General features: G+C 33.4%; 2 protein-coding genes across 2 annotated transcripts; both read left to right on the top strand.

Moving 5' to 3' along the window:
* The first annotated feature begins 402 nt into the window (after positions 1-402).
* On the top strand, positions 403-3,922 carry LOC142622310 (NAC domain-containing protein 30). The gene is made up of 4 exons (XM_075795762.1): positions 403-731; positions 1,826-1,998; positions 2,295-2,566; positions 3,089-3,922. The coding sequence occupies exons 2-4, from the start codon at positions 1,839-1,841 to the stop codon at positions 3,590-3,592; spliced, it is 936 nt and encodes a 311-aa protein (XP_075651877.1). The 5' UTR covers positions 403-731; positions 1,826-1,838; the 3' UTR covers positions 3,593-3,922.
* Positions 3,923-10,357: 6,435 nt separating this feature from the next.
* LOC142622704 (putative membrane protein At4g09580) lies at positions 10,358-16,947 on the top strand. Its single transcript, XM_075796233.1, has 4 exons — positions 10,358-10,746; positions 11,489-11,759; positions 11,865-12,035; positions 16,432-16,947. Exons 1-4 carry the CDS (start codon positions 10,478-10,480, stop codon positions 16,561-16,563), a joined length of 843 nt encoding a protein of 280 aa, XP_075652348.1. The 5' UTR covers positions 10,358-10,477; the 3' UTR covers positions 16,564-16,947.
* The last annotated feature ends 8,534 nt before the right edge of the window (positions 16,948-25,481 follow it).

The following is a 25,481-nucleotide window of genomic DNA, read 5'->3' as shown; positions in this document are numbered from 1 at the left end:
GCTTGGTTTAATTTTTAATGCATTGGAGACGATAAGATGCAAACACATATATATATATTTAATTTTTGTTACGTGTTCAAATTATATCTGCACTAGTACATCAGAGCTAAGCCTTACTTATATTTGACACGTGTTCAAACCCTAACGGACTTCGTATACAAGAACACTGAATTCCTTTCCTAAAAAAAAAGAAAACATTGAATTTATGGCAGTTCTATGTGACAGTGAGATCGTGAAATGTCAGTCATTGTTATTGTACTGCTGTAACAAAAGTATGGGAAACCAAAAACTTAGTACACAAATTTGCGGTGAGAGAGAGAGAGAGAGAGAGAGGGCAGGGCCAGGGGGGGGGGGGGGGGGGGTGGCGTGAAAACTTGGTGTCACTCACGCCGTCCAAAAACAAACCTTTCATGTATCTGCCACCCCACGCGCAATCAATAACATCCCTCTTCATCTCTTTACCTCTCTCTCCCATAGCACCTATATAAATACATTTATTATTCCTCTTTCGCTTACACAACAATATTCGCCAGCCTTTCTACTTACAACTTTTTGCATATTTAAAACCTATACCTCTCTCTCTCTCTTTTCAGAAAACATTCCACCCAATCCCAATCCCAATCCCAATACCTAAACCTCTCTCTCTCTCTCTCTCTCTCTCTCTCTCTCTCTCTCTCTTTGTCTCTCTCTGCCGTGCTCAAGAACAAAACACAGCACCAACACATTTTCCTGTGAGTATTTTTTGTTAGTTATTGGTTGAAAAATATATTGTGTACATATTATATATATGTAAAAGAAAGTTTGGCTGCAATTGTAGCTTCACCATATTAAAAATTTGCAATTCTTTTGGTGCATTTTTCCATGCTGAAACTAGCTAGGGTTTGTGATGCATACAAGTAATATTTTATATATTTCAACATTCCATGCTTACAGTTTTTTCATACAAAGATAAAATATTTCATTGTTCATTCATGACCTAGATTTTTTTTTTTTTTGGGAGTTATGACTTATGGCATGCATTTAGTCTCAATGAACTTAACTGAAAAATCTAAACTGAATGGTTTCAATGAACTTAATTATGTTATTTCTAAGAGAAATCCCTGCCAGATAGAGGAAAAAAGAAAAAAAAACGTTCAGCGAGCTTGTGCATATAAATATAGGTTAGTAATATTGTGTTGTTTTGTGAGTGGTTATCCTTGAAAAACTTTTTTCCAGCTATCGAGTGAAGTTGTCGAGCATGGTGGGTGTGAAAACGTTTTCCACCACCACGAGCTGCTGGGAGTGCACTGCACTCAAAGAAACATAACACGCTTGTGCCAGTAAAGTCAAACTTTTCGGCCAAACTTTTGTGTGCAATATACTTCGCCTAAGCTCATGCAACATTTACCACTCAAATATATACTAGTTATAGTCCTTAGGATCTTTGGTGGGTTCCTCAATTGGTCTGCCATTTGATGCCTAATAACCCAAGCAGGACCACAGTTGGGTTCCACAAAGTTACATCATCATCATCATCATCATTACCACTGTATATCCTACACTTGTGCTAGCTTTACTGGAATGAATAGCTAGGAATCATAACTAAAATGTGCAAGGCAAATATGAGTGGAACTTCATTGCTCTTTTGAGCTTTGGAATTTAGTTAATTAGTTCACAGTCATGTCTTCCACAGTAGTCTCTATTGTGAGGCCAATAATTAACATTGAAAGAAACTTTAAGGCTATGTTTGAGGCATGTAACGGGGTGAAACAAAAAGGTTAGAAGCTTTGGAAGGAACTTTACTTAATTTACTTGGATTCTCTCTCATGTTTTATATCTTTCTCAGGAGAAGTTTATCAATGGAGATGGAGTCTTGTGTCCCACCTGGCTTTAGATTTCACCCAACCGAGGAAGAACTTGTGGGTTACTACCTCAGGAGAAAGATTAACTCTCTGAAAATCGATCTAGATGTTATTGCTGACATTGATCTCTACAAAATGGAGCCATGGGACATTCAAGGTATTTAAAGTGAGATAGTTGATTATATAAAAGGCTAGTGCCCTTATAAATAACAACAGTTATACTCTAAAAGTATCTAATAATTTTCTCAGAATTCAAACAAATTAAGCAACGCTAGCTAGATTGCAAATTGATGCAAGCTTTAATACAACATCGACTAACCTAATGAACCAGCAAGCACTGAAGTATTTCATAGAAAATGCAACTAAGAAAATTACATATTGGGTACGGAATATGGTACCAATTACAGCGTGTTGGATTTCTTATAACTTTAATTTTCTCTACGGTTGATACAGACAGATGCAAGCTAGGCTATGATGAACAAAATGAGTGGTACTTCTTCAGTCATAAAGATAAGAAGTACCCAACAGGAACGAGGACTAACAGAGCCACTGCTGCTGGATTCTGGAAAGCAACTGGGAGAGACAAGGCTGTGCTCTCAAAGAACAGAATCATTGGGATGAGAAAAACTCTGGTGTTCTACAAGGGACGAGCACCCAATGGTAGGAAAACAGATTGGATCATGCATGAATATCGCCTCCAAACATCTGAACATGGACCTCTTCAGGCAAGTTCAATAATATAAATATTTATTTCATTCAAGTTCAAAAGTTTAACTGATTAAGTTTATTTTGCATATTGAAGTTAAAATGAAAATACAATATTTATGAATTGTCCATGGTGCCTATACGTTTGACAATTGGATGACAATAGTAAAAGAAATGATTGATTAATTAGAAAACATATCACATAACTATTTTTCGTTAGTACTTTTGGACTCGTTCCCCAAGGTAAATTGTCTAGCTTGGCCCATGAGTTTTGAAGAAGTGAATAATAATCATAGTGACTTATTGTTCAATTTAATGGGACATATTGACTGAGGCCAATGGAATTATTGATTGTTCCATGTTGATACTAACGTTATTCCTAGCCATCATTATGAAAATAAAACACCTGTACATATAGTGGCATTAGCCTTGATCTTTCTCTCACATGCATTATACATTACCTTATGCAAATAAATCATGTAAAGACAACTATGAATGCAAGTTACTGTATTAATAAGCCAATGTTGGTGGCTATAATGCAGGAAGAAGGATGGGTGGTGTGTCGGGCATTCAAAAAGCCCACTCCTAATTACAGACAAGGTTTCGAAGCTTGGAACGCTTACTATGTCAGAGATAACAGCCAAGTTATGCCTCCATCATATTCACATATATCAAGTACAATTCAAGCGTTTAATCCAAATCAAGCGACAACTTTTCATGAACCCATTACTTCATTACAGCAAGAGCCTGTTTGCAACCATACTCTTTTGGACAACCAACTTGTTGAGCTACCACGACTAGATAGCCCTTCTTTATCAACTAGTTTGGCAACAAAAGAAGGTTTCCAGCATAATGGTATAGCCAATAATGAAGATTTCGATGGTATCAGCAGCCAGTATGTGGATTGGAAAAATCTGGATGATTTACTCGCATCACAATTTACTGGCACAACTTCCTATCCAAACTTGCCATTAATATCCCAGAACAATGAACTAGGAGCTCAAAATAATGATAGCCATCTCCTTGGATGCTTTCCTGACTTATAACAAATGGTCATCCATAGCCTTGGATGCTTTCTTGACTTATAACCAAAGCTCATCCATAGCCTCAATCTATATATGTAGATGATGAATTCATCACAATGGTAATAATAATAATCAGTGTCTACCAGCTGATTTAAGGTTGAATTCCCGTGTAGAATTGTCAAAGAGAGTCCACACACTAAAACACATAAAAATTAGAGGAACAATGACTTGATGTGATAAAGGGAGAGTTCCTGAAAAGTAAATCTCCTAAAATATTAGGAATGTTGATGAAAGTTTTTATTCACCATTGTACTTGTTTATGTTATTTTATAATTGTAAATTTTTGTTTCATTGCATGCATTATTTGTACTCAATAAGTTTGTTTTGTCCTAAAATTGCATTTTGTACCATTTACCCATTACTCGTGAACACAATGCAATTATCTCTTCTTTTTTCCTAGTTTACTAAGGCTTGTTGAGGGAAAGTAATGCTATCAATGCAATATTTTTACAATATTTTACAATAAATTCTAAGTAATAAGTCGTTATTAGCTGTTATTGGTGGATAAAAAAATAATTTCAATGATGAGTTCAAATTAAAATTAGTAACAACTTATCACGAAAATTGCATTTTGTACCATTTATTACCCATTACGTACTCTTGAACACAATGCAATTAGTGCTTCTTTTTTCCTAGTTTACTAAGGCTTGTTGAGGGAAAGTGATGTAATCAACGCAATATTTTTACAACATTTGATAATAATTCTTAAGTAATAGGTTGTTATTGGCTGTTATTGGTGGATAAAAAAGTAATTTCAATGGTGAGTTCAAATTAAAATCAGTAACAACTTACCACAGAAGATTTGTTGTGAAAATGTTGTAAAAATAGTACTTCTCAAAAAGTAATGCTATGAACACCACAAATATATCACAATATTTCCAAATTATTATACCATATCATTAAAAAAATTAATTACAAATTGTGGTGGGGCCTTGAATGAGTTAGCATGCAATAAGAATATTGTAAATTGTTGTGATGTTTAGTTGTATCTTGAGCATTATTCAAGTCTAAAAGCTGATAGCTAATTCTCTTCCATTGCTCAAAATATGTTCTTGATAAGGATAAAATTTGATTTCATATCTCTAATATGATGTCAATAAACACGTATTATATATTGGGGTAGAACAGAAATTGGAATTCATTGAGCATATCTTAATATTCAATTGCGACTTTGCATGTACAAAAGGTGTCTTCCATAGCCACACGTACCCCCTACAAGCACGTTGTTGAGGAGTGTTTCAAAAGCCTACGATCTGAAAGGCCCATACCCAAAAGGCTGACACTCCTAAGGTAGATGGGTCAAGTAAATACCGGGCTTCTTGGCCCATACCTACCTAAAACTGAAGCCTACAATTTTTTTCCCCTTAAATTCATTAGTTTCTACTTATGTGAATCTTTAATTTTATTAGAACATATTTTGATAAAATTTCTATTTATGATATAATTTGGAATGAAAAATGTTCACGCTTCCAAAAATCTCTATCCTAAATAGTACACTTATCCTTCTCCAAAAAAAAAAAAATTATTGCACTTATAATTAATTTCATAAATACCATAAAAAACTTTTTTTTTTAATTTTATTTCTGTTATATCAAAATGATTTCATTCACATGTTCAACGGCTCATTTTGTAATACGTGTGTGCGTGCATGTGTGTTTACGTTTATGCGTTCCCCACATATATAATGTTTATGTTTATGTTTTCCATGCATATCCATTGCTTGTGAACTAAATTGTCCTAATTATAAGTGTAGTATCATTTTTTTTAATCTAGTAGGGCCATTAGTTGAATTTTATGTATAGATTTTTATTTGTTATGAAAAAACATATAACATCTTGGAGGGGCCATGGCCCTCTCTAGCTCTGCCATCTGCTAGTGTCTCCAACTAAGAAGTAAACCTCTCATTTATTTTTCTAGCTTTTATTGTTTATATTTCATTCTTGGCCCATTTAAACTATTTGAGAAAAAAAAATCTCTATTATTTTTCCTTAAAAAAAAAAAAGGTTAAAAAACAAATTATTTGGATAGGACTTAGAGAGAAAGACCAATCAATCTTTGTCTCTCTGTCAACGTGATCCTTAGCAGCTTTATATTTGGATATGAGACTGGTTATTTGTCAAAGATACATTGTCAGCATTGTAGTTTATTTATCTAAATGTAATTTTAAATCATAATCAATCTAAACCTTGATTGTTTTTCATTACATTTATTAATATAAATCCATGTGAATCTTAATTTTTATTATAACATATTTTGAATATTTTTCTATATATCATATAAATATGATAAAAATATTCATGCTTCCAAAATCCATAGAGTGCATTAATTTAATTTCATCATTTTCATGAATATAATTTTTTTTTAAAAAGTTACATAAAGGAGCTTTCGTGAATATAATTTTTTTCATCTATATAACTTTTTTTAAAAATGTTTTATTATCAAACAGCTTTCATTCACTTTCAAATGCCTTTTGTAAAATATAATAATATTTTTGTTTTGTCTTCAAAGTCCAAATTTTTAACATAAAGGAGCTCTTTTTTATATGGATAATTATCATATATTATTTACTTCAAAAATATTATTTAGTTATTACACACACAAAAATGTTTATGTTTATGTTATGTTTTGTGCCATGCACTCACGTGTGCGTGCGCGCACGTGCACACACGCACACATACTAGCACTTGCCAACTTAAGGTTAAAAAATAAATGCAAACTAATTAATTATAGATGAAAATTAAAAAAAAAATGTTTGTAGGTAAATAAAAATGATAATATGAAATTAAGTAACATAATAATGATAATTCCAACTTGCACATATTTAATTTTAAGATGTCATTTATTATCAACTTTAAAAAAAAAAAAAAGACTTGGGAGAGGGGGAGAAAAGTTCACCTGTAAAGATTGCAATAAGGAGAATGCTTAAGTTCCCGCATAATGTAGGAATGAGGTTGTAGGTTTCTTGCCACAATATTTAACTAAATCAAAATTGTCCATTTTTCCTCTATTAATTGTATTTACCATGCTAAGAAAATTTTGTTTTTACTAGTTGAAGGCTTTCCTATATATCATATAAATATGAACAAAAATATTCATTCTTCCAAAAATCCATGAAGTGCACTTATAATTTTTTACTATTTAACACAAATATATATATATATATATATATATATATAAATTTTGTGTAAGTGTCATATCAAATTGCTTTCATTCGCATTCATAGGCGTTTTGTAAAATATAATAATATAATTTTTTGCCTTAAGAAGTTCAAAATTTTAAAATGAAGAGATCTTTTTAAGGATAAACATGACATTGTGAACTTCAAAAATTTTAATTTTTATACATACTCAAGATTTTAAGTTAGTGGGAGCCGGAGTATAAAGAAAAAAAACTCCAAATAGACATTCATATAGTATTAAAAAAATTATAAATACACAAAGTAGTTGTTTCTAAATACATTAAAATGCAATCCTCTATCAACAAAGACAAAAACAAAAAATATATTTTTTAATACTAGGTTGGCTATGATTTTTTTTTTGTTGAAGTTTTTTTTATTTTTTATTTTTTTTTACAAGATAGAATTTCTAAACTAACTTAATCTAAGTGTATATGTGTGAAACTCCTTTCTGGAGATTTGAACCCCGATTTTTGCCCCCCACACCCTACAAGCATTTATACTTGTGGAGTGACCACCACACCAAGGGTGCGCGGTGGTTTTTTTTTTTTTTGTTGAAATTAGAGCATTCACAATAGTAGTGCCAAAAATTTTAGCTTTTAATACCTCAAAAAAAATGTTATTTTTTAATACTAGGTTGGCTAGGAGTAATTTTTTGAAGTTAGCGTATTCAAAATGGTGGTGCCAAAAATTTTAGCTTTTAGTACCTTAAAAAATTACTTTATCTATTTTACTACCTCACTTTACAATACACCTAATATCAAATGTTCTATTTTTTTTTATCACTTCATTTTAAAAATATATAAACAACTCATTAAAATAATAAGGAAGAGAGAGAATTTGTGTTTTCTAATTGAAGGAAGAGATATAATCTTAATAAAATATTGTATTTTATTATTAACAACTTGTTACAGTTAACTAGTATTTATATTAGTTTACCGTAGTTGCAAAAAATTTAACTTTAGCTTCTCTAATAACACATGATTTTTTTCTTCTTTGGTGGTAAAATAATTTTTTTGCTAAAATACAATCACTATTATGATTTTATTGTTTTTGTTAAGTTTATAGATTGGATAGTTGCTATTTGGATTAGGCTAGTTAGATTGATTGGGAAAAAGAGAGGCCCAACTACAAAAATAAAATATAAAATGACTAAAAAAAATTTGGACCCAGGGGGCCCAGGCCCCCTTAGGCCTCCACCTAGGTCCGTCCCTGTGTTTATACTTATTGTTATGTTTTGACTTGTGCCCTTGTGCATGACTGAATTGTAATTAAATATTGTAGTGACCACCGCACACCATTGGTGCGATGGTCACTCTACAAGTATATGTGCTTGTGGGGTGTGGGGGCAAGGGCTAGGGTTCAAGTCTCCAGGAGAAAGCTTCACACACATATACACTTAAATTAAATTAGAGTAGAATTCTATCTTGTATAAAATAAAATAAAAATATTGTAGTGATGTTTTTTCAATAAATAACATTAAAGCGTCTATCAAAAACTCATTTTTCATTTTGTTATGATTTGAACCCAGGGGGGCCCAGGCCCCCTTGGGCCTCCACCTGGGTCCGTCCCTGTGTTTATACTTATTGTTATGTTTTAACTTGTGCCTTTGTGCATGACTGAATTGTAATTAAATATTGCAGTGATGTTTTTTCAATAAATAACATCAAAGCATCTATCAAAAATTTAATTTTCATTTTGTTATGAAGGCTAGTTTTGATGACTATCATAGCTGAAAATACTCACTTTGTAGTTGTAGTAGAAATTGGAAGAGTAAGCACAAGTACGACCCTTCTATAAACAAGTGGATAATATTATGATTTTTTAGTTCTCACCATCAAATGAGACAATACCATATTGAAGATTGTTTTGGTTACATGAGAATGATATATTTCGATATCGATTAATATCAATGTATTGTTTCAAAATTACCGCTAATATATATAAAATATTTTTCATTAACATTTAAAATAAATATATTTGATAGTGTTTAAATAATTATTGAGTCAATCAATACAATTATTTTATAAAAGAGCAGCTTGAGAGAACCTTGAAACAAATGATGCCAAATAAAGTGGTAATCAATCTCAATGTGCTTGGTATGTTCTTAAGAAGAGGACGTTTGGATTGCGTGTTTGCGCGTCCATGTCTAAGTTTTTTTTTTATATTTATTATTATTTTTTTCACGCGCGTCTGTCACTGTTTATTGGTCATGAACAGCGATTTTAGGTCAATAAACAGTAATTTTTGGCATGAACAGTATTTATTACCCATTTAAAAAATTATTTTACTATAGTATTTTTAATTTTTAATTTTTAACAATAAATTCTATTTAAATAGACCCTAAAAGACATCGTTACAAGAAGTGAATTACGTTTTGATTGCCACAGTAAATAGGAGTGGTAGATAAAAGGGACAAGACTAAATCCTTTGATAGCCAACGTAACCAAAAGAGTTTAATTACTTGTCAGCAAGGCCCAATCTTTAGCCTTGGTATTGGTATGGACCACAATAAACTATTTCTTACTTCACCAAGAGATCAGAGAGGAGCCAAATAGGGAGTAGTATCAGGCTATGGACCATTGATTGATTTGACGCTCATGTCCCGTCAACATAAAGAGTAGGCTGATAAGACAGAGGTGACCGAGTAGAAAAGTATAGATCATGGAAAATACTGCCCTTCAGATACTGAAAAATGTACCAGCCAATACGATATAAGTTGATCGTGGAGTAGATGACATAGGCACTATTTGGACATTTGACTGTGAGATGACTAAGTTTTCAACCAATTGCCGTTAACTTGTGGGCTTGGGTAGTGGTCCTTCATGAGAAGAATTAGATACGTATTAAGTTCAATTTGGAGTATTAATAATCTTACTGTCAATAAGACCATCTTGAGACTAGATGTAAGATGTGAACTTAACTTGGATCATATGAAAACCATCCATATAACAAGTAATTTCAAACCCTAGAAAACAACTCGAGATTTTCAAAGATTTTTCATCTCAAAGTAGGCCTTAATAGAATATACCTCATGACTAGCATTTGTAATATAACCCTTTTATGAGTCTCGTCTGAATGCTGTCGAAGAAGGTATCCTCAAAGCATGCAAACTCCTTCAGATTGCAAAGGTGGCATATTAATATTATTGCTAGAATATTCTTGCATCGTACGCCAAAACAAAATTTAAAAATTCACAAAAGGTTTTAATTAAATTCCTTATTTTTTATTGTTCCCACCACCCAAAAAAAAAAAAAAAAAAAAACCCCAATAGTACCAAAATTTCAAATAATAATTCAACTATATTTATAACATAAAAACAAAAGGTTTAAAATTCACCACAAATTTTCAAGGTTAAAAAAAAAAAACCTCCCGGGGAAAAAGAAACAAATAAAGTCCCATAAAAGCTCCTCTCTCTAAAACGCTCTGCTTTTCTGCTACAAACACAACTTACAAAAGTTTCCGTTTCCAGATCCCATTCTCTCTACACTCAGACAAACGCACACAGAAGGACACAGCACCAACCAAAATTAGGGTTTCTTTTTATATAATCGTTTGAGTTTTTCTTTTGAAAAACAAATCGAGACGAGTCAATATAATATATATATATATATGTATGAGTGGGTTTGATGTGGTCAGAGTGTAACAGCAGGCGGTGAAGAAATTCAACAATGTCGTCAATGGCGGCTCCTCGGAGCGCGATGGGCGAGAGCGTGAGGATAGTGTTGAGAGACGAAGATGAAGAGAATGGGGACGATTCGCCCTCCGCCAAGAGGCCTAAATTGGACCGATTCCCTTTGACTCGATGGGAAATCGTTGCTTCGCTCTCCGTCTTCTTCATCTTCTCCGCCGGCCTCTTCTGCGTCTACCTCACCATGCCTGCGGCGGACTTCGGGAAGCTCAAGCTGCCTCGCTCCATTTCCGATCTTCGCTTGCTCAAGTACTTTCCTTTTTCCGTTGTCCTTCCTTTATTTTATATGAATTTCATGTTTTGAATCTGAAATTATTGGTTTCTTAAATTGCTAATTTTGTTATTAGAATTATCATTATTTGATTTTCTTACTAATAGTAAATTGGTGAATTTAATCAGTTAACCATGGTCATCGTGACAAGACCGGAAACAGCTTTGATACCATAATAAATATTAATTATTCAAAAAGCATAAGCTCATAAGAAAGGGGGAAATTGAACATTTAACATTAGTTACTTGTTTTCCAAGGCACAAAAGTGTGTGGTGTGCATTAGCTTTACAAATTGTCATGGCTTCTACATTTTGATCCAAAGTCTCCATTTGTTTTGACGGAAAACGTTTCTGCATTTTCTGTGTTTGGTATGGCAGAAAACGCAGGTCAATGGAAAATGCCTTTTGTGGGCGACCAAAAATAAGCCCAAATGTCCAATATAGTGAAAACGTTTTCTAGAATGTCACATACTTAACATACCACTGCCAATAATCTCCACACTAAATTTTCATTTCACAACCAAACTTAGGAAAACAGGTCAGTTTTCCAGAAATCATTTCTGTCGAAACAAAAGGAGGTGTTGCTCTGCTCGTTTCGTTTGCAATACCATTTGAGCTTGTTTGTTTCTTTGCTTTTCATGTTTTAAGTTGTAACTGCCTCAAGCTTTTCCTGAACTACGACTCCTTTTTTGTTTTTTTGTGTTTGTGAATTTTGCCTCAGAGATCATCTGGGATCCTATGCTAAGGATTATCCAGCTCAATTCATTCTGGGTTACTGCTCCATTTACATCTTCATGCAGACATTTATGATTCCTGGAACAATTTTCATGTCTTTGTTAGCTGGAGCTCTTTTTGGTGTCATTAGAGGCCTTCTCTTAGTTGTTTTAAATGCTACAGCTGGAGCATCATCCTGCTACTTTTTGTCTAAGTTAATTGGCAGGCCCATAGTTAGTTGGTTGTGGCCTGAAAAGTTGAGATTCTTCCAAGCAGAGGTATATCTTTTTCCTGTCTTTTATTTGTATCATAAATTTTTTATTTATTTTTAACTCTGGTCATTTATTGTGCTTCTCAATTAACATGAAATTTCATGGAATCAGATAGCTAAACGTAGAGATAAGCTGCTGAATTACATGCTCTTTCTGAGGATAACTCCGTCGTTGCCCAACCTTTTCATTAATTTGGCATCTCCCATTGTTGATATACCCTTTCATATATTCTTTTTGGCTACCTTGATTGGTCTTATTCCAGCATCCTATATCACAGTCAGAGTAAGTCCCTCTCTCTGACCTTCTCATTTCACAGTTATTATCTTGTTGCTTATGTTATATTTTATTTTTATTTTTTAATGCAGAACCTTATTGATGTTGCTGTTATATTGATTGCTTTACATTCCTTTTTATTTTTTGGTGTTGTTTTCTCCTTTACAGTCATAACACTGTTATGGGAGTGTTTGATATGTCAGTTAGATTTCAAAAGTACATTTAAAAATGGCCACCACTTATGAAATTTATTAAAAAAAATACTTCTGCTACATCTCCTTATTAGGTCATTTTTAGAGTTTTAGAGAAATTGAAATGATTTGTCTTTGGCATGAGATAGTTCTATGTTTTTGTCTTCTTTGATCATCTGTACTTGGGTGGCTGCTTTTATATATAACTTGGTCCATACTTCCCTATTATCAAAGGCATTTTTGATTAAGAAGTATTTTGGTGGATCATTTGTTGTGTCAACAGTAGGATTTACCTAACTAGTGCTGAATTTGCAAAGCTGGGCTGAGAGAGACTATTAATAATTCTTTTCAATGTTCTCATTTTATTTTTTCCCGCAAATAATTTCTTATGTTTGCATTATTAAAGGATTTTACCCCAAGGGGTTGGCTTAGTGGTTCCTAGGGTCTCATGATTTCCATGAGATCTTGGGTTCAAAACCTCTGGGCAGCAATTTGGGGCGACCTCAAGGGATTCCTCTATATAATAATCTACAGAATGTGGAACAGGGCATATACGAGGGAATGGTTAGGTGCTCATAGAGATTTGGATACCCTCGTTTCTCAAACTTATAATAACAATTATTGAAGAATTTCTTCATAATTGAAGAAAGGGAGTCTTTTCTAGAAGCTTCATGCTTATGCTCTCATGTGAATGGTGTAAGGGAGTTGATTTTTTTTTTTGGATAAGTTAAATATTTTATTGCAAAGAGACACTCCTTCATGTACAATGAACATAAAGGAGTCTAAAGAATGGACAAAAGTTTGATGGCCCAAAGAACTTGTTGGGGGCATTTGAGAAGACGTTAATGGTTGTCCTTCTCATCTCATCTCTTTTGTGTAAGTCCTCTGCTAAATGTAGTGAACTCATTTTTGAGTTCGCCTTCTTCAGGTGGGTTCTGCCTTTCCTTCTTTCTCTCTCTTCCCTCTCTCCGTCTTCTTTGTTGCACTATTTTCTCTGTCAGCCACTTAAAGATTATCTTTGAAAAAAATCGATAATTAAAGAAAAGCGCTTGTGAGCTCTAGCTCAAATGGCACCCCCTCTTGTTGTAAGTGCATGATCGAGGGTGAGATCATGGTTCAAGACCCACTGAGTTCATGTGTAACTTAATAATAAGAAATATATAAAGAAAAGAAATTATGTCATTAACACATTATTCTTTATGAACTTCCCTCCTTTGAATTTAAGGAGATAAGTTTTACTAATTGCAGTAAGGGTAGTATTGGATAGTAGAAAAATTAGTGCTATAACCTTTTCAATCATTGACAAACATTCTGGAATGCACACAATTGAAAGGTAAGAAGTTCTGTATGGATGGAGTGTAGATTTCTTTTATCTTCGAAAAAATGAGCAACGTCAAATAATCATTCTCTTGTGCATGGATTACCATACTGCTGCAAGTTTAACATTGTAGATAGAATTTGCTTCTTTGTTTAAAAAAGGAATGGTTGGGGGCAGGGCAGTGCTTTTTATCTTTTTTTACTGAATCTCTATTGGCCCTTCACCGCATTGTAATTGGAACTAAAAGAATATTTGTCTCTTATTCTTATCCTTCTGTCCTGACCATATATTGCATTCTTTATGGATTAGCAATAACCTAAATAGTCAAGAATTACAACCTTGTGGTTGAACATGAAGCTTGTTCATAGTGGGTTATCATTTAAAAACTCTCATAAGGATTGCAGAAAAAACTACACTCCAAATTCTTAACTATGAGCAGTTGTTGATATTTCTTTGTGCTGACAAAGATTCCCCCCCCCCCCCCCCTCCCCCTTGGAGATGATTTGTGTATCATGTGAAGTTGAATGCCAACATTATTCATTAAGAAACTGGCAAATGTATTTCTAGTAAGTGGTCACTTAACTATTTACGGTTATCAACATACATTTAAAGGTCATAATGATCATATATTTTGTTAAGCATAAGATAATTCAACTTTATAAGTTGTTATAACTTAAAAATTTGAACATAACTACGTTGATGGGTTATCATATGGTATTTAGAAGAATTCTACATGTCCAATTCTGCTATATGGTATTGAATGTTGGGCTATCATATCAAGAAGTGATATGTTTATAAAATGAGCATAGCTATAGTGGGAATGTTGCTAAGATGGATAAGTGGAAATACAAGGAAAGAAATTAAAATAAAAAAAAAATCGTTTAAAGATATTGGTGGCTCCTATTGATTAAAAGACAAGGGAGAGTTGCTTGAGATGTTTGGTTATGTGCAAAGAACAACAATTAATACATCAGTGAGAAAAAGTGATTTGATTCAAGTCAATGAAATGAAAAGAAGTGGGGGAAGACATAAAATAATACTAGTAGCTAGGATGCACGGACACGGACACGGACACGGGTACAAGTATGGGTACGGGTATGATATGGCGACATGCGCAATTTTTGAAAAATTATAGCATGATGCTGCAAATTGGACACAGGTACAACACTGGTACGACATGGATACGATACGGGTACAGCACCCCAAATGAAGTGTTTGTGTATCCTAGACTAGTAGTTGTAAAAGTGATATGTTAATGGAAATAACAAAGAGTATACTTTTGGATATGATAAAATGGTGGAGAAAAGTACATGTGGCTGACTCTGATTTGGCAATTGAGTGTTCATAGTCAACCCCAAAGTTTTAGGATTAAGACTATATTATTGTTGTTCTTGGTCTTCTTTTGAAGGGCGTGAAGGACCCCAGGGCTCCTACTCCATCCACTTGCCCAGGTTTCTCAAATGGTGGGATGCAAGGGTTAGGAATCTTGAGGTCCTAGGTTTGAGTCCTGCGCTCACGTGATGTAACTTGCAGGTGGGCCCAATGGCATCCAAGAATTTCACATGTGGCCCAATAAAATAAGTCTTGAATAGACAAATTTACGAAGTGGTAACAAATTAATCTGCCTTGGCTGTATTAGGAAGGCTACGCACACTTTGCAGCTTATTATTGAAAGTGGTCAAAGATGTGTAAAACTCCAATACTTTTTTCTTCTTAAAAAGTATGTGCCATGATGAGCTAGTTAAGAATTGTTAGAGGAAAAGGGAAATGATTGAGTGTTTGTTGACATTATAGTTACCATTTTCATTTGTGACTGTGTGACATGGGCCTTTTCTTATTAAAGCTCTCAGGTAAATGGTGTTGGAAGTTCGGAGAGTACTGGTATGATGTATGGTGGGTCCAATTGTCTGAATATGGAGAGACTACATTGGGTTGCAGGGAAACATTAAACTATCTTAGTTGCACCATTTCTAAAAATATTTTCTCCATATTGTATACTTTTTAGGAATGGTGTTAGCCTTGAGGGAAGTAGAGTTTTTGTGCATTTGTGATTGAATTCTTCCTGCCCTGTTGTTATATAGCAAGATCCATCCTGATCTTTTCCAAATAGCTTTGAAAAAATGCCATTAGTCTCTCTGAATCAAATGTGGTGTTGTCCCCTCATTTCTGGAAGAGATTGCTTGCTAGAATGATGATCAATTTCTGGGGGAGTACTTCGTTGCTGCTTGGTGTGCTCAGCTGATGAATATAGCATAAGTGTGCTTTTGCTTCACACATACCCTCTTTGAGTGACTTTTTCATTAGAAATCATGAAGGAACCGAGAACTTTTCATGCAATTGGTTTTTTACTTTGGGTAGAAATTTTTTCAAGTTGGTTTGGAAGATAATTCCCCAATCCACTACATGACTATTCAAATGATCGTATTTGTATGCTTTTAATTGCATGATTTGAAATCATGACTTGTTTAGATGACTTAATGAGTAAATATGATTATAATAATGTGCATGATCATTCACATAATGAGTCGGAGGAAATTTTTATCCTTTTACTTTTGTGTACACTCGTCTACATAGCAAGGAACCAATACAAATATGTCATTTAAAGGTTTTTCCCATACCTCCCTCTTTACCATTTTATTTTTTGGTTGCTGCTGGATTGTTAGATAACCACGTGTTTTTCTTTTCTTTTTCTATTGGTGTTACTCTGGAATTTCATAATAGTCTCCACAGTTCATAAAATTTGGTTTTCTCAGGGTTCTACAGTCTACAGGCTTGGTAGTATATTTATATGTTGTTTAAATACTTTATGTATAGTAAATTGCTTGCATATATGGTAAGTCCTTTGCTTTGTTGTTAGTCATTGTACTAATCATGTTGCTGATTTTGTATGATATAGGCTGGTCTTGCTCTTGGGGATCTCAAGTCAGTCAAGGATCTATATGATTTTAAAACATTGTGTGTTCTTTTCCTCATTGGTTTCATCTTCATTTGCCCTGCCCTTTTGAAGAGGAAGAAAATATATGAATGAAGGTTTCATCAGGAAGGCCCCCCCTTATATTCTTTGGTTGCCAGTTTGAAGAGGAAGCAAACCTGAGAATATTGGTGGGGCCCGTCCCATCTCCCTGTTGAAGTCTGAAGAGGAAGCAAACAGTAGAATTTGGTGGAGGCCCAGCTGATCTTCCTGTCGAAGGCATCTTAAATTATGAACCCCTAGCTATGAATTATGATGATTGGGCCAAAACTTATTATTCGAAGTAAAGAATGTTAATTGAAAATTGAAATTAGTATAGGCTCCACAAATTTTCAAATCTTTGCACCGGGTTAAAATTATGGAGTCATTTAAGGTTTGGAAAGATGAGCAAAATGATGTTTTAATGGTTATGCACATGTAATTTAATACAGATGTTGGGAATTTGCATGGCCTTGTATCTTTGGTTTACGATTAAATAACAAAATCCTGTAGTTTACAGTTAGTCAAGTCAAGCAACATTAGGAAAAAAGGTCTTGTAGTTCAGTGGAATTATCTAATTCCCTTACTATATTCAGGCCAACTTGACTTTTCCCTCCTGGCCCTTAGAGAATTTGGGTTCAAGTGACATCAAATAGAATCAAGTAAAATTAAAGAGTGCAGCCCATAAATAGCTAGAGGACATTCTGTGCATGATTTCTATATAATGGGCCTCGGCCTGTAACCTTCATACTAGGAAAACAAGAGAAAGTTACGGGGTTTGTAGATTTGTTGTGCTGCTAACTGTTAAGTCGAGCTTGGCATCTGAGGCAGGCCTTGTCAAGACTCAAGATTGGCTTTGCTATAATAGACAAGTACTGCAGCCGTCCTCGGAGATTTGAAGGTTTTATTATGCTCCGACCTATCAATATACTAGCAAGGTTCCTCAAGTTAAAGAGCCTATTAGCAATAGCAACATGCGAAGTAGCAGCCTTTGATGGACAAACTTTCCATGGAATCAACTGTGGAGTCAAGTTCCTCTGATTAAGAGGCCGTTATATATACTTAAATATTTTATTAACAATAGTTGAGAGTTGAATCTTGTAACTCAATAAGTTCCTTACGGAGCCATTATATATACTATATAGCAATTACTAACAAAACCGCCCAATTTTATCGTAACAAGTCTTTTTCCAATTATAATATTTTATATACCTGTGTGATTGCCAAGTGTTTTGTAAAAAATTAACAACTTTGGGTGTTTTCCAAGAAGACATCTAGAGTTCAAATCCTCCCATAATAATTAGGGCTATTTTGATATTTTAAAAATTACTTTTGATGAATTTTGAAATTTGGAATATAATTTAAGCAAATTATTGAAAAAAGTGTTTAAATAAATTGATAAAAACCTAATTTTTTACAAGGTATAAAATATAGGGTCATGCTAATGAGTGCCTTAGGGCATTTGTTAACAATTCATTCGAGGAAAGTTTTGACATCACTTTTATGATAAATGAAAAAAGTTGTCCAAACATTAATTATTTTTTTTCTTTTCTCATAATTTTTTTTAAAAATGAATTATTAACCAATGCCTTAAGACATTCGTTAGCATTTCCCTAAAATATATATGCATAACCACTAACCCAAATGACCCATATGGGTTGGATTGGGTTGAAAAAACCCTCTAACTTGACCTATGCATACCCCTAAATGTAACTATCAAATTTCCTACAAATAATAATAATAGTCTTATTGTAATGGCTGCTGCTAGGCTGTTTAGTACTTGCCTCTTCTTTCTTCCCCCCCCCCCCCCCCCCCCCCAAGTTGTGTTTACTATTATATAGGACGAAAGTGGTATATTGATATTGGAACATCATTTTCAAATAGACTTACCACAAACAACATTTTTATTATACACTAATCATGGCAAGTCATATAACTAGTTGTAAAAAAATTTAGTGTTTGTGGATTTATTGAATAGTGTCTCTCACACAGTCACACAGGATTAAATTTTTATTTATTTATTTGATCATACAACAAGTGGGAGAAGGGGATTTGAACCCAAATTCTATTTAACATGGGAACTAAAAAGTACCACCTAACTATAAGATTTTTGGCTCACAATTGAAACTTTCATTTGAAGTTGTCATCTGATTATTGTAAAGTAATATTTTATACACAAACACAATAATAATAAAGGTAAAATTACATTATTGGTCCTTAAATTTTATTCCGTGAGCGTAATTACTTACGTGACTAACAGAATAATGACCTGATATTTTTTTAAACGATGTGATACTTTTGTAATAAAAAAAATTACAAAAATTATTTTACACGACAAAAACTCATCAATGCCAAAATGCTTGACTTGGCAAGTAACGGGTTATACCAAATCAATATTTGAAAGACTGAAACAAATATGAGAAGTTATTGTGAATTCTTTAGTGAATTTCCATCAACAAAAACTATTACTCTGGCTCAATTCATTAGTTTTTGAGATTCCAAGGGTACATCTTCCGAACTATCGGACCAAACTAACCTAGTCATCATGAAGAGAATGTTCTTCTTGTTTCTTAACCTAATTAGACGACTAGACCTTTTTTGTCAAATTGGGGTCATATATGGGTTGACAATGGTCAAAATTTTGAAAAATATTTGGAAATATTCATTTTGACATAAAAGTGTGAAATTTATGACTTAGTTTGGTAGCAGCCAACCTAGGTCAAAGATTGGTCAATAAGGGCATTTTGGTCATTTTGACTTCAAACATGTAAAATTGGGTAATCTATCCAATTGGGAAAAATTTCAACTTTATTAGCATTCCCTTAATCCAGGATCAAAATGGTAATTTTTGTAATTTTTTGTGAAAAAGATGGGATTTCGGCAACTACCAAGGGAAAGACCGAAAGAATTTTTTATTTTATTTTATATCATTCCAAATGTTTGATAACTTTGTTTAAAGGTAATTTTGAAATTTTTTATATATTTAAGAAATAACGCAATAAATGACGTTTCCTTAAAAAGTTGAATTTTCTAAATATGACCAACAATTTGGGATGGAGGAAGTAGATATTAAGGAAAATTGTTAGTACTCCCATAGTAATGTGGTGCTCCCTTTTTCACATTCATAATAAACCATATTATGAATTTAATTTGTGTGATCTATCATGAATCTGGAGAGAGCTTCACATCATTGTATTAGAGGAGTATGTAATAATTACTCGTATATTAAGAATTGTTAAGCTTGGTTTGAAACATGACCGACAACTTCACTCATTTCTCAATGTTATGTGAAGATCTTTTATATAATTAACATAGTAAAAAATTATTTTTGCACCTAGCTCCATCTCACTTGATTCGTATTAGACTTCTAAGTTATCAAAATAAGACATCTCACATAATTATCAAACCTATATGAAATCATTCGTAGCTTCAAATGTTCTCCTCCGTATTAAAGTAGCTCAAATTTCAACCTCTCAGTGATAATCCTTTAACAGATTTGATGAGAAATAAATCAATCTTGAACATTCAACTGATTCAAGCACAGCAAAAATTGCCACAAACAACCCAAATTAGAAAAATCCAGGTGTGAATCTTATTATCACTCGTATGAGAAGATTAATATTGTTCATTGTCCCACCTGGGGTTCCTCCCAAGGAAGCCAATACCGTACCGGAAGCTGTACCGGTTTGGTCACCGGTACGATATATTTCGGGTACCGGTCAATACCGGTGTACCGTTTCGGGTTTACCGTTATTTTATATTATATTATATATATATATATATATACACACACAAACTAATAATAAATGTGAATTTCAGGATTACCTACTTAAAAAATATATTTATATCTTAATAATATATATTAATTACATGTTTATAAATTTAATTATTTGATAATAACCCATATAAATTCTTACAAATGTATATTTCATACCTATTTCAATATGCTACAGCCCATTTTTTATTAAAAAACTTAGTCTTAGCTCAATTACTACCGTAAAAAAAAAATGTTACAAGTTAAAAAAAAAAAAAGAAAAAAAAAAGAGTGAAGTGAAGGTGGGAAAAGTTGTTGGTAAAACCAAAAAATGAATTAATCCATTTGATTTTTGACTGATGGGAATGGGTGATAAAACCAAAGACAGTTGCTTTTTTCAATTTTTACAAGTTCCAACGTTTCTCTTTTTCAAATATTCACGAGTTCCAACAAATTTTTCTGCTCAATGACTGACTTTTCAAGTCTTACTCCATCAACATTATTTATTTTCATTTCACTTGTTTTCATATCTCTCTCTCGCTCTCTCTCTCTCTCTCTGTCTGTGTGGTGTTCAGCAGCTTCAGCTTCAGCTCTGCTTGGCAACCCATTAAGCACCATCTTTGCCAACGTGAAGCTCATATAATGATGGGTTAAGGAGGAAAAAGAGACAAGGAAGGCCGTATTCGACGCGAGGAGGAGAGAGATAGTCACTGTAATGGCGTTTTTGGGTCATTTGGTGTAATTTCAATTCCGGCCCGGTAATCATTATCCGGCCGAAATCCGGTATGTATCGCGGTATGGCCGAAACAACGCCGGTATAGCCGGTATTTAAACCGGTACGAAATTACTATGTTTTGGTACCGGTTTAGCCACCGGAACGAAAAATTTCGGCCGTACCGGCCGGTACGGTACGAAATTAACTACACTGGTTCCTCCTCTTGACTTATTAAGTTGTTCATTGTCCCACATTGTTTAGATTTCATATCTGCATCATTTTTAAAATTACATCGTATATGTTAAGGCATATCAAAGTGGCATAGCATAGTCTCCATTGGAAAAATTTTCGCGTTCCGCATTATTGGTATCGCATAATGCTTATGTTTTTAGACAAGAAATTCAGTCTACTCCAAATTGCATTTTCAAGATTATAAATTAGATTTTTTTTTTGGCACATAATCAGATTTTTTTTTGGCACATAACATGACATCCTATTAGGCTACTTAGTACTTACAAATAACGATTCATATCATGAAAAAAAAGCAACCCAAACCCCCTTAATCAAATATAACACTGATGGATGTGTACCAAGTAATCCAAGCCGGCAAGGGAAAATTATTGTGTAGTCTTGGACTATACTCCCTCCCTCTCATAGAGGGGTTGACCCCATGGTGGGTGGAACTCTCCCCTATGTGAGAGAGAGGAAGTATAGTTCCGAACTACACTAACAGCCTGTTGGCAAGGGCCTTCAGTTTAACATACTATAATGGAAAATGGATATTGGGTTGCTCCATCCATTTTGTTCACAACAACAAATAACATAGCAAAAGCTTGGGTAATACTCAATTGTCTCACCTTGGCATGGAACTTAGTCCATAGAAATACAATTCTAGAATCAGATCCTGCATGTATTATATCCATAGGAGCATCATCAGCAAAATTTAATCATCAAATACCTTTTTTTTTTGGGGCGATATCTTGCCCTTTTTAAGTTCGATCTCGGCATGTGAACAGTCAAATTGAATTGAATTTAATTATCTACCATGTGGGCTAAAAGTTATCTTGATCAGATTGTATCGACACTGCTAAATAATACCATGTTTCTTCTTCTTCTTCTTCCTTTTTTTTTTTACCCACTAACTTTTATATTTTCCTCAAAGATGAACAATCAAGAATATTTACCAAATTCGAAAGAAAAAAAAAATAAGAATTCACATTTGAATTTATTATTTATGTCAAGTTGTATTCTTTGCACAGAACCTTATCTCTTTTAAGTTTCTCCTAAAAGATAACATTGGGAATACAATCTTTCAGAAACAAGGAAATCCTGCTGGGCTAAAGTTGCGGTTTATTTATTTATTTCTTTTTAATTCTCATTGCATGTATTTTGTGTAGATTAATAAATGGCAGATATGAATATGCTGGGGAAAATGGGCTTTTTCCCTTCTTTTTAAAAATATTCAGCCCAATGTCCCTATTTTGAAATTATTAAGCACCGTGTCCCTGTTTTGAAATTCAATTTTTAAAAGATCAAGTTTTACGTAAAACTCGATTATCATAAAATCAAGTTCCAAGGTAACTCGATGTTTTGGTTATCGAGTTGTAGGTATGTTTTTGCTACGCTGACCGACCAGGTGTGGCTTTTTCCAATTAAAAAATTCCAACTGGAAAGTTAGTAACTCAATAATTGGAAAATTGAGTTTTGAACAGAATAAAAACAAAATTTGAATGCAATGTCTCTAAAGCGCCTCCTCTGTCTCCCTTAATCTCTCCTGATTAGTAGCCCAACTCCTCTTCTTTCTCCCTCAGTCACGGCGAAGCCCTTCGCTATTATTAGTAGACTGAAACCTAACCCAAAACCAAAACACAACCAAAAACCCAAAACGCAATCAAAAACCCTAACCGTAACTCTCACCATCAACCTTAGAAATCAGAGTTAAAGCTGGTGTGAGTTTTATTGTATTTGCTATCTTCGCAAAGGATTAGAATTGCATTAAGGTAATTTCAAAAATATGAGTTCAATTTTTTTAGGTTTTTAATCTGGGTGTGAGTTGTTGTTTTTAATCCGAGTTTCAATTTTTTTAGTTGTTGTTTAATCTGAGTTCAACATGGCATCACATAAATGTTTTTTGTATTTGTTGTTGGTATACTAATGCTTAAAATTTTAGGGGAGTGAATCAAAATTTGAAACTTTTGGGGAGAGAATCAAAATTATCCCAAACTAGCTTGAAGGGTGCAATTTACAACTTAATATTTTTTTTGGTAAGTTAAGAAGTTGGAGGAGGGGAATTTGAACACCAAATCTCCTTATAAATGATAGCAAGCAATGCCATGTATTAGGACATATGTGATTGGATGTTAGGAACATATGTCAACATTTTATGTATTGACTAATCTTTTGACAAAACGAACTATACTTGTAATTGGGTAGATTTAGAATGTGTTTAATGCTTCAAGAAACAAGGTTTCAAGTTCAAGTGTTAAAGCCATGCAAGTCTGTCCAAGAAACAAGTGAAGAAGTGTTGTTCATTAAAACTCGATAGTTAGCTCGACAGCTAGCATCTATTGAGTTTAAAAGAGCTGTTTAAGCCTGAGGCTCGACAGCTGCTCGACAGATAGGTTATCTATCGAGATTTATGAAAAATAGATTTTCAGTTTTGATTTTCATCCAATCTATGAGTATATGTTTGGGCTTTCTTTTCTCACAACTCTAAACATATATAAGGATTATTTTAAGGGCCGTATCAGGTTGCACAGCCAAGAGCACAATTGCACAAGAGCATAATTTCTCAAGTGTGATCGGAAACCTAGTTTGCCCTAGTTCTTGAAGATACTGTTGTGTTTGTACACCGTAGGGTTTTGTGACCAAGCAACTTCATGATCTTCATCGGTTGATGAACAAAAGAACTTTGCAGCCAACATTCTTCTTAAGTTGGTGATAAAGTCGCGTATTGGGATCCGCGCATCTATTGATTAGTCACGTACTGGGAGCCATGCAATACAAGGAGAAATTGTCACTACAGATCAAGTCCAATTGAGTATTGGGGTAAGGGTTCAACTGTAGGTTGGTATAAGGTACTGAGATTCCTTTACTTGTAACCGCTTATTTTGATAATAGTGGATTCTCGGGAGTGATGACCTTTTTGCCGTGTAGGTTTTCCCCATTCGTAAACAAATCACCGTGTCATTTAATTTCCGCTGCATATTTAGTTAATTGGTGAATTGTTGTGCTGCTACGCTCATTGCATGTAATTGAACCTAATTAATTTACTTGACTAATTAATTAGTTAATTTATCACAAGGGGTCAATACATTTTTGGCCTATCACCATGAAATTAGAAGACCATTGGATGGTTTTGTGTGATTTTAAGTTAAACCTTATGATCACTACCTTTCAATCCCAAAAAACATATAATTTTTAAAACCTTAAAAATATTCAATTTAAATCATATAACCATTATACACAAACACAAATAACAATTAGTAAAAAATGTTTAAATAAGAAGTGTGGTATGAATTTACTTAAAATATGTTCTTACATGTGTTAAAAATAACCAAATATGGAAAGAGAAATTATTATCTTCAACAAGTAAAGAAACCCTCATCAAAGGTGTAGCTAAGACAATCCCATATACAATAAATGTATTCAATCTACGTAGCTCATTGTGTTGGGAACTAAACTCTTAGTTGAGTAACATTTGGTGTGGTAAACAAAATAAGAAACCTTTCATGCATACCATAGAAGTAAAATTTTTGATACTCCAATTGTTCATTTGTTTCACATATGCATTAATATATTGATTATGTTCATCAAAATAAGAAACCTTTCTTGTGACTATTTTTTTAATGTTGTCAAGTGTGAAGTATTATCATATGAGGAATACGAGAGATATGGACACTTTTAGCTATATATAGTCATTATTCTAACATGGTTAAGTGCAATCAATATGTGTCAAAATTAAATGAGTAACAAATTTAAAGCTGCCAATCTCTTCCCTTTTATTTAATTGTAGAAGCTCATGGGAATTTTTCTCTCTTTTTTATTCAAATTCTCCCAATTGTCTTTTAATTTTGTTTACTATACATTTTTTTTACAATTTTGTATGCAAGTTGTTCGTTGTGTAATTTGGTGCGTATTGAAGGTTTTCTCCGGAACATATTTCTAATTTTTTGAAGAATATATGGACTTTAGTATTAAAAACTTAGCATATGGTAACATGGTTGCTTTTAAAATATCATGTTGCCTTTTGTGAAGATTATAACAAATGAGGAATGAATGTAAAGTTGTAATTTGAATGATGGCTAAAAAAGAATCAAAAGTGAGATATGAAGTATGATTAATTAGTATGTAGAGCTTAAGCTTCTATCTGATATCAAGCTCCATAGATTGATGTTGACCTTGATATTAATTTTGTGTTTATGCTTGAGATTGCTTTGGAATTTTTAATGAACTTGAGTTTGAACTTTTTTTGCCGGCTTGATTTAAGCTCGAGCCAAGTTTGAATATGTTATTTTTATTGTCAAG

Source organism: Castanea sativa, chromosome 1, assembly GCF_040712315.1.
Source record: "Castanea sativa cultivar Marrone di Chiusa Pesio chromosome 1, ASM4071231v1".
Classification (NCBI taxonomy): domain Eukaryota; kingdom Viridiplantae; phylum Streptophyta; class Magnoliopsida; order Fagales; family Fagaceae; genus Castanea; species Castanea sativa.
This window is presented reverse-complemented; position numbering and strand designations above follow the sequence as displayed.

Excerpts from the sequence above, each read along its gene's own strand:
- LOC142622310 (XM_075795762.1), top strand. The coding sequence starts at position 1,839 with ATGGAGATGGAGTCTTGTGTCCCACCTGGCTTTAGATTTCACCCAACC. Across the intron at positions 1,999-2,294 it reads GGAGCCATGGGACATTCAAG|ACAGATGCAAGCTAGGCTAT; the intron begins GTATTTAAAGTG and ends CGGTTGATACAG. Across the intron at positions 2,567-3,088 it reads CTGAACATGGACCTCTTCAG|GAAGAAGGATGGGTGGTGTG; the intron begins GCAAGTTCAATA and ends GCTATAATGCAG.
- LOC142622704 (XM_075796233.1), top strand. The coding sequence starts at position 10,478 with ATGTCGTCAATGGCGGCTCCTCGGAGCGCGATGGGCGAGAGCGTGAGG. Across the intron at positions 11,760-11,864 it reads TGAGATTCTTCCAAGCAGAG|ATAGCTAAACGTAGAGATAA; the intron begins GTATATCTTTTT and ends TCATGGAATCAG. Across the intron at positions 12,036-16,431 it reads CATCCTATATCACAGTCAGA|GCTGGTCTTGCTCTTGGGGA; the intron begins GTAAGTCCCTCT and ends TGTATGATATAG.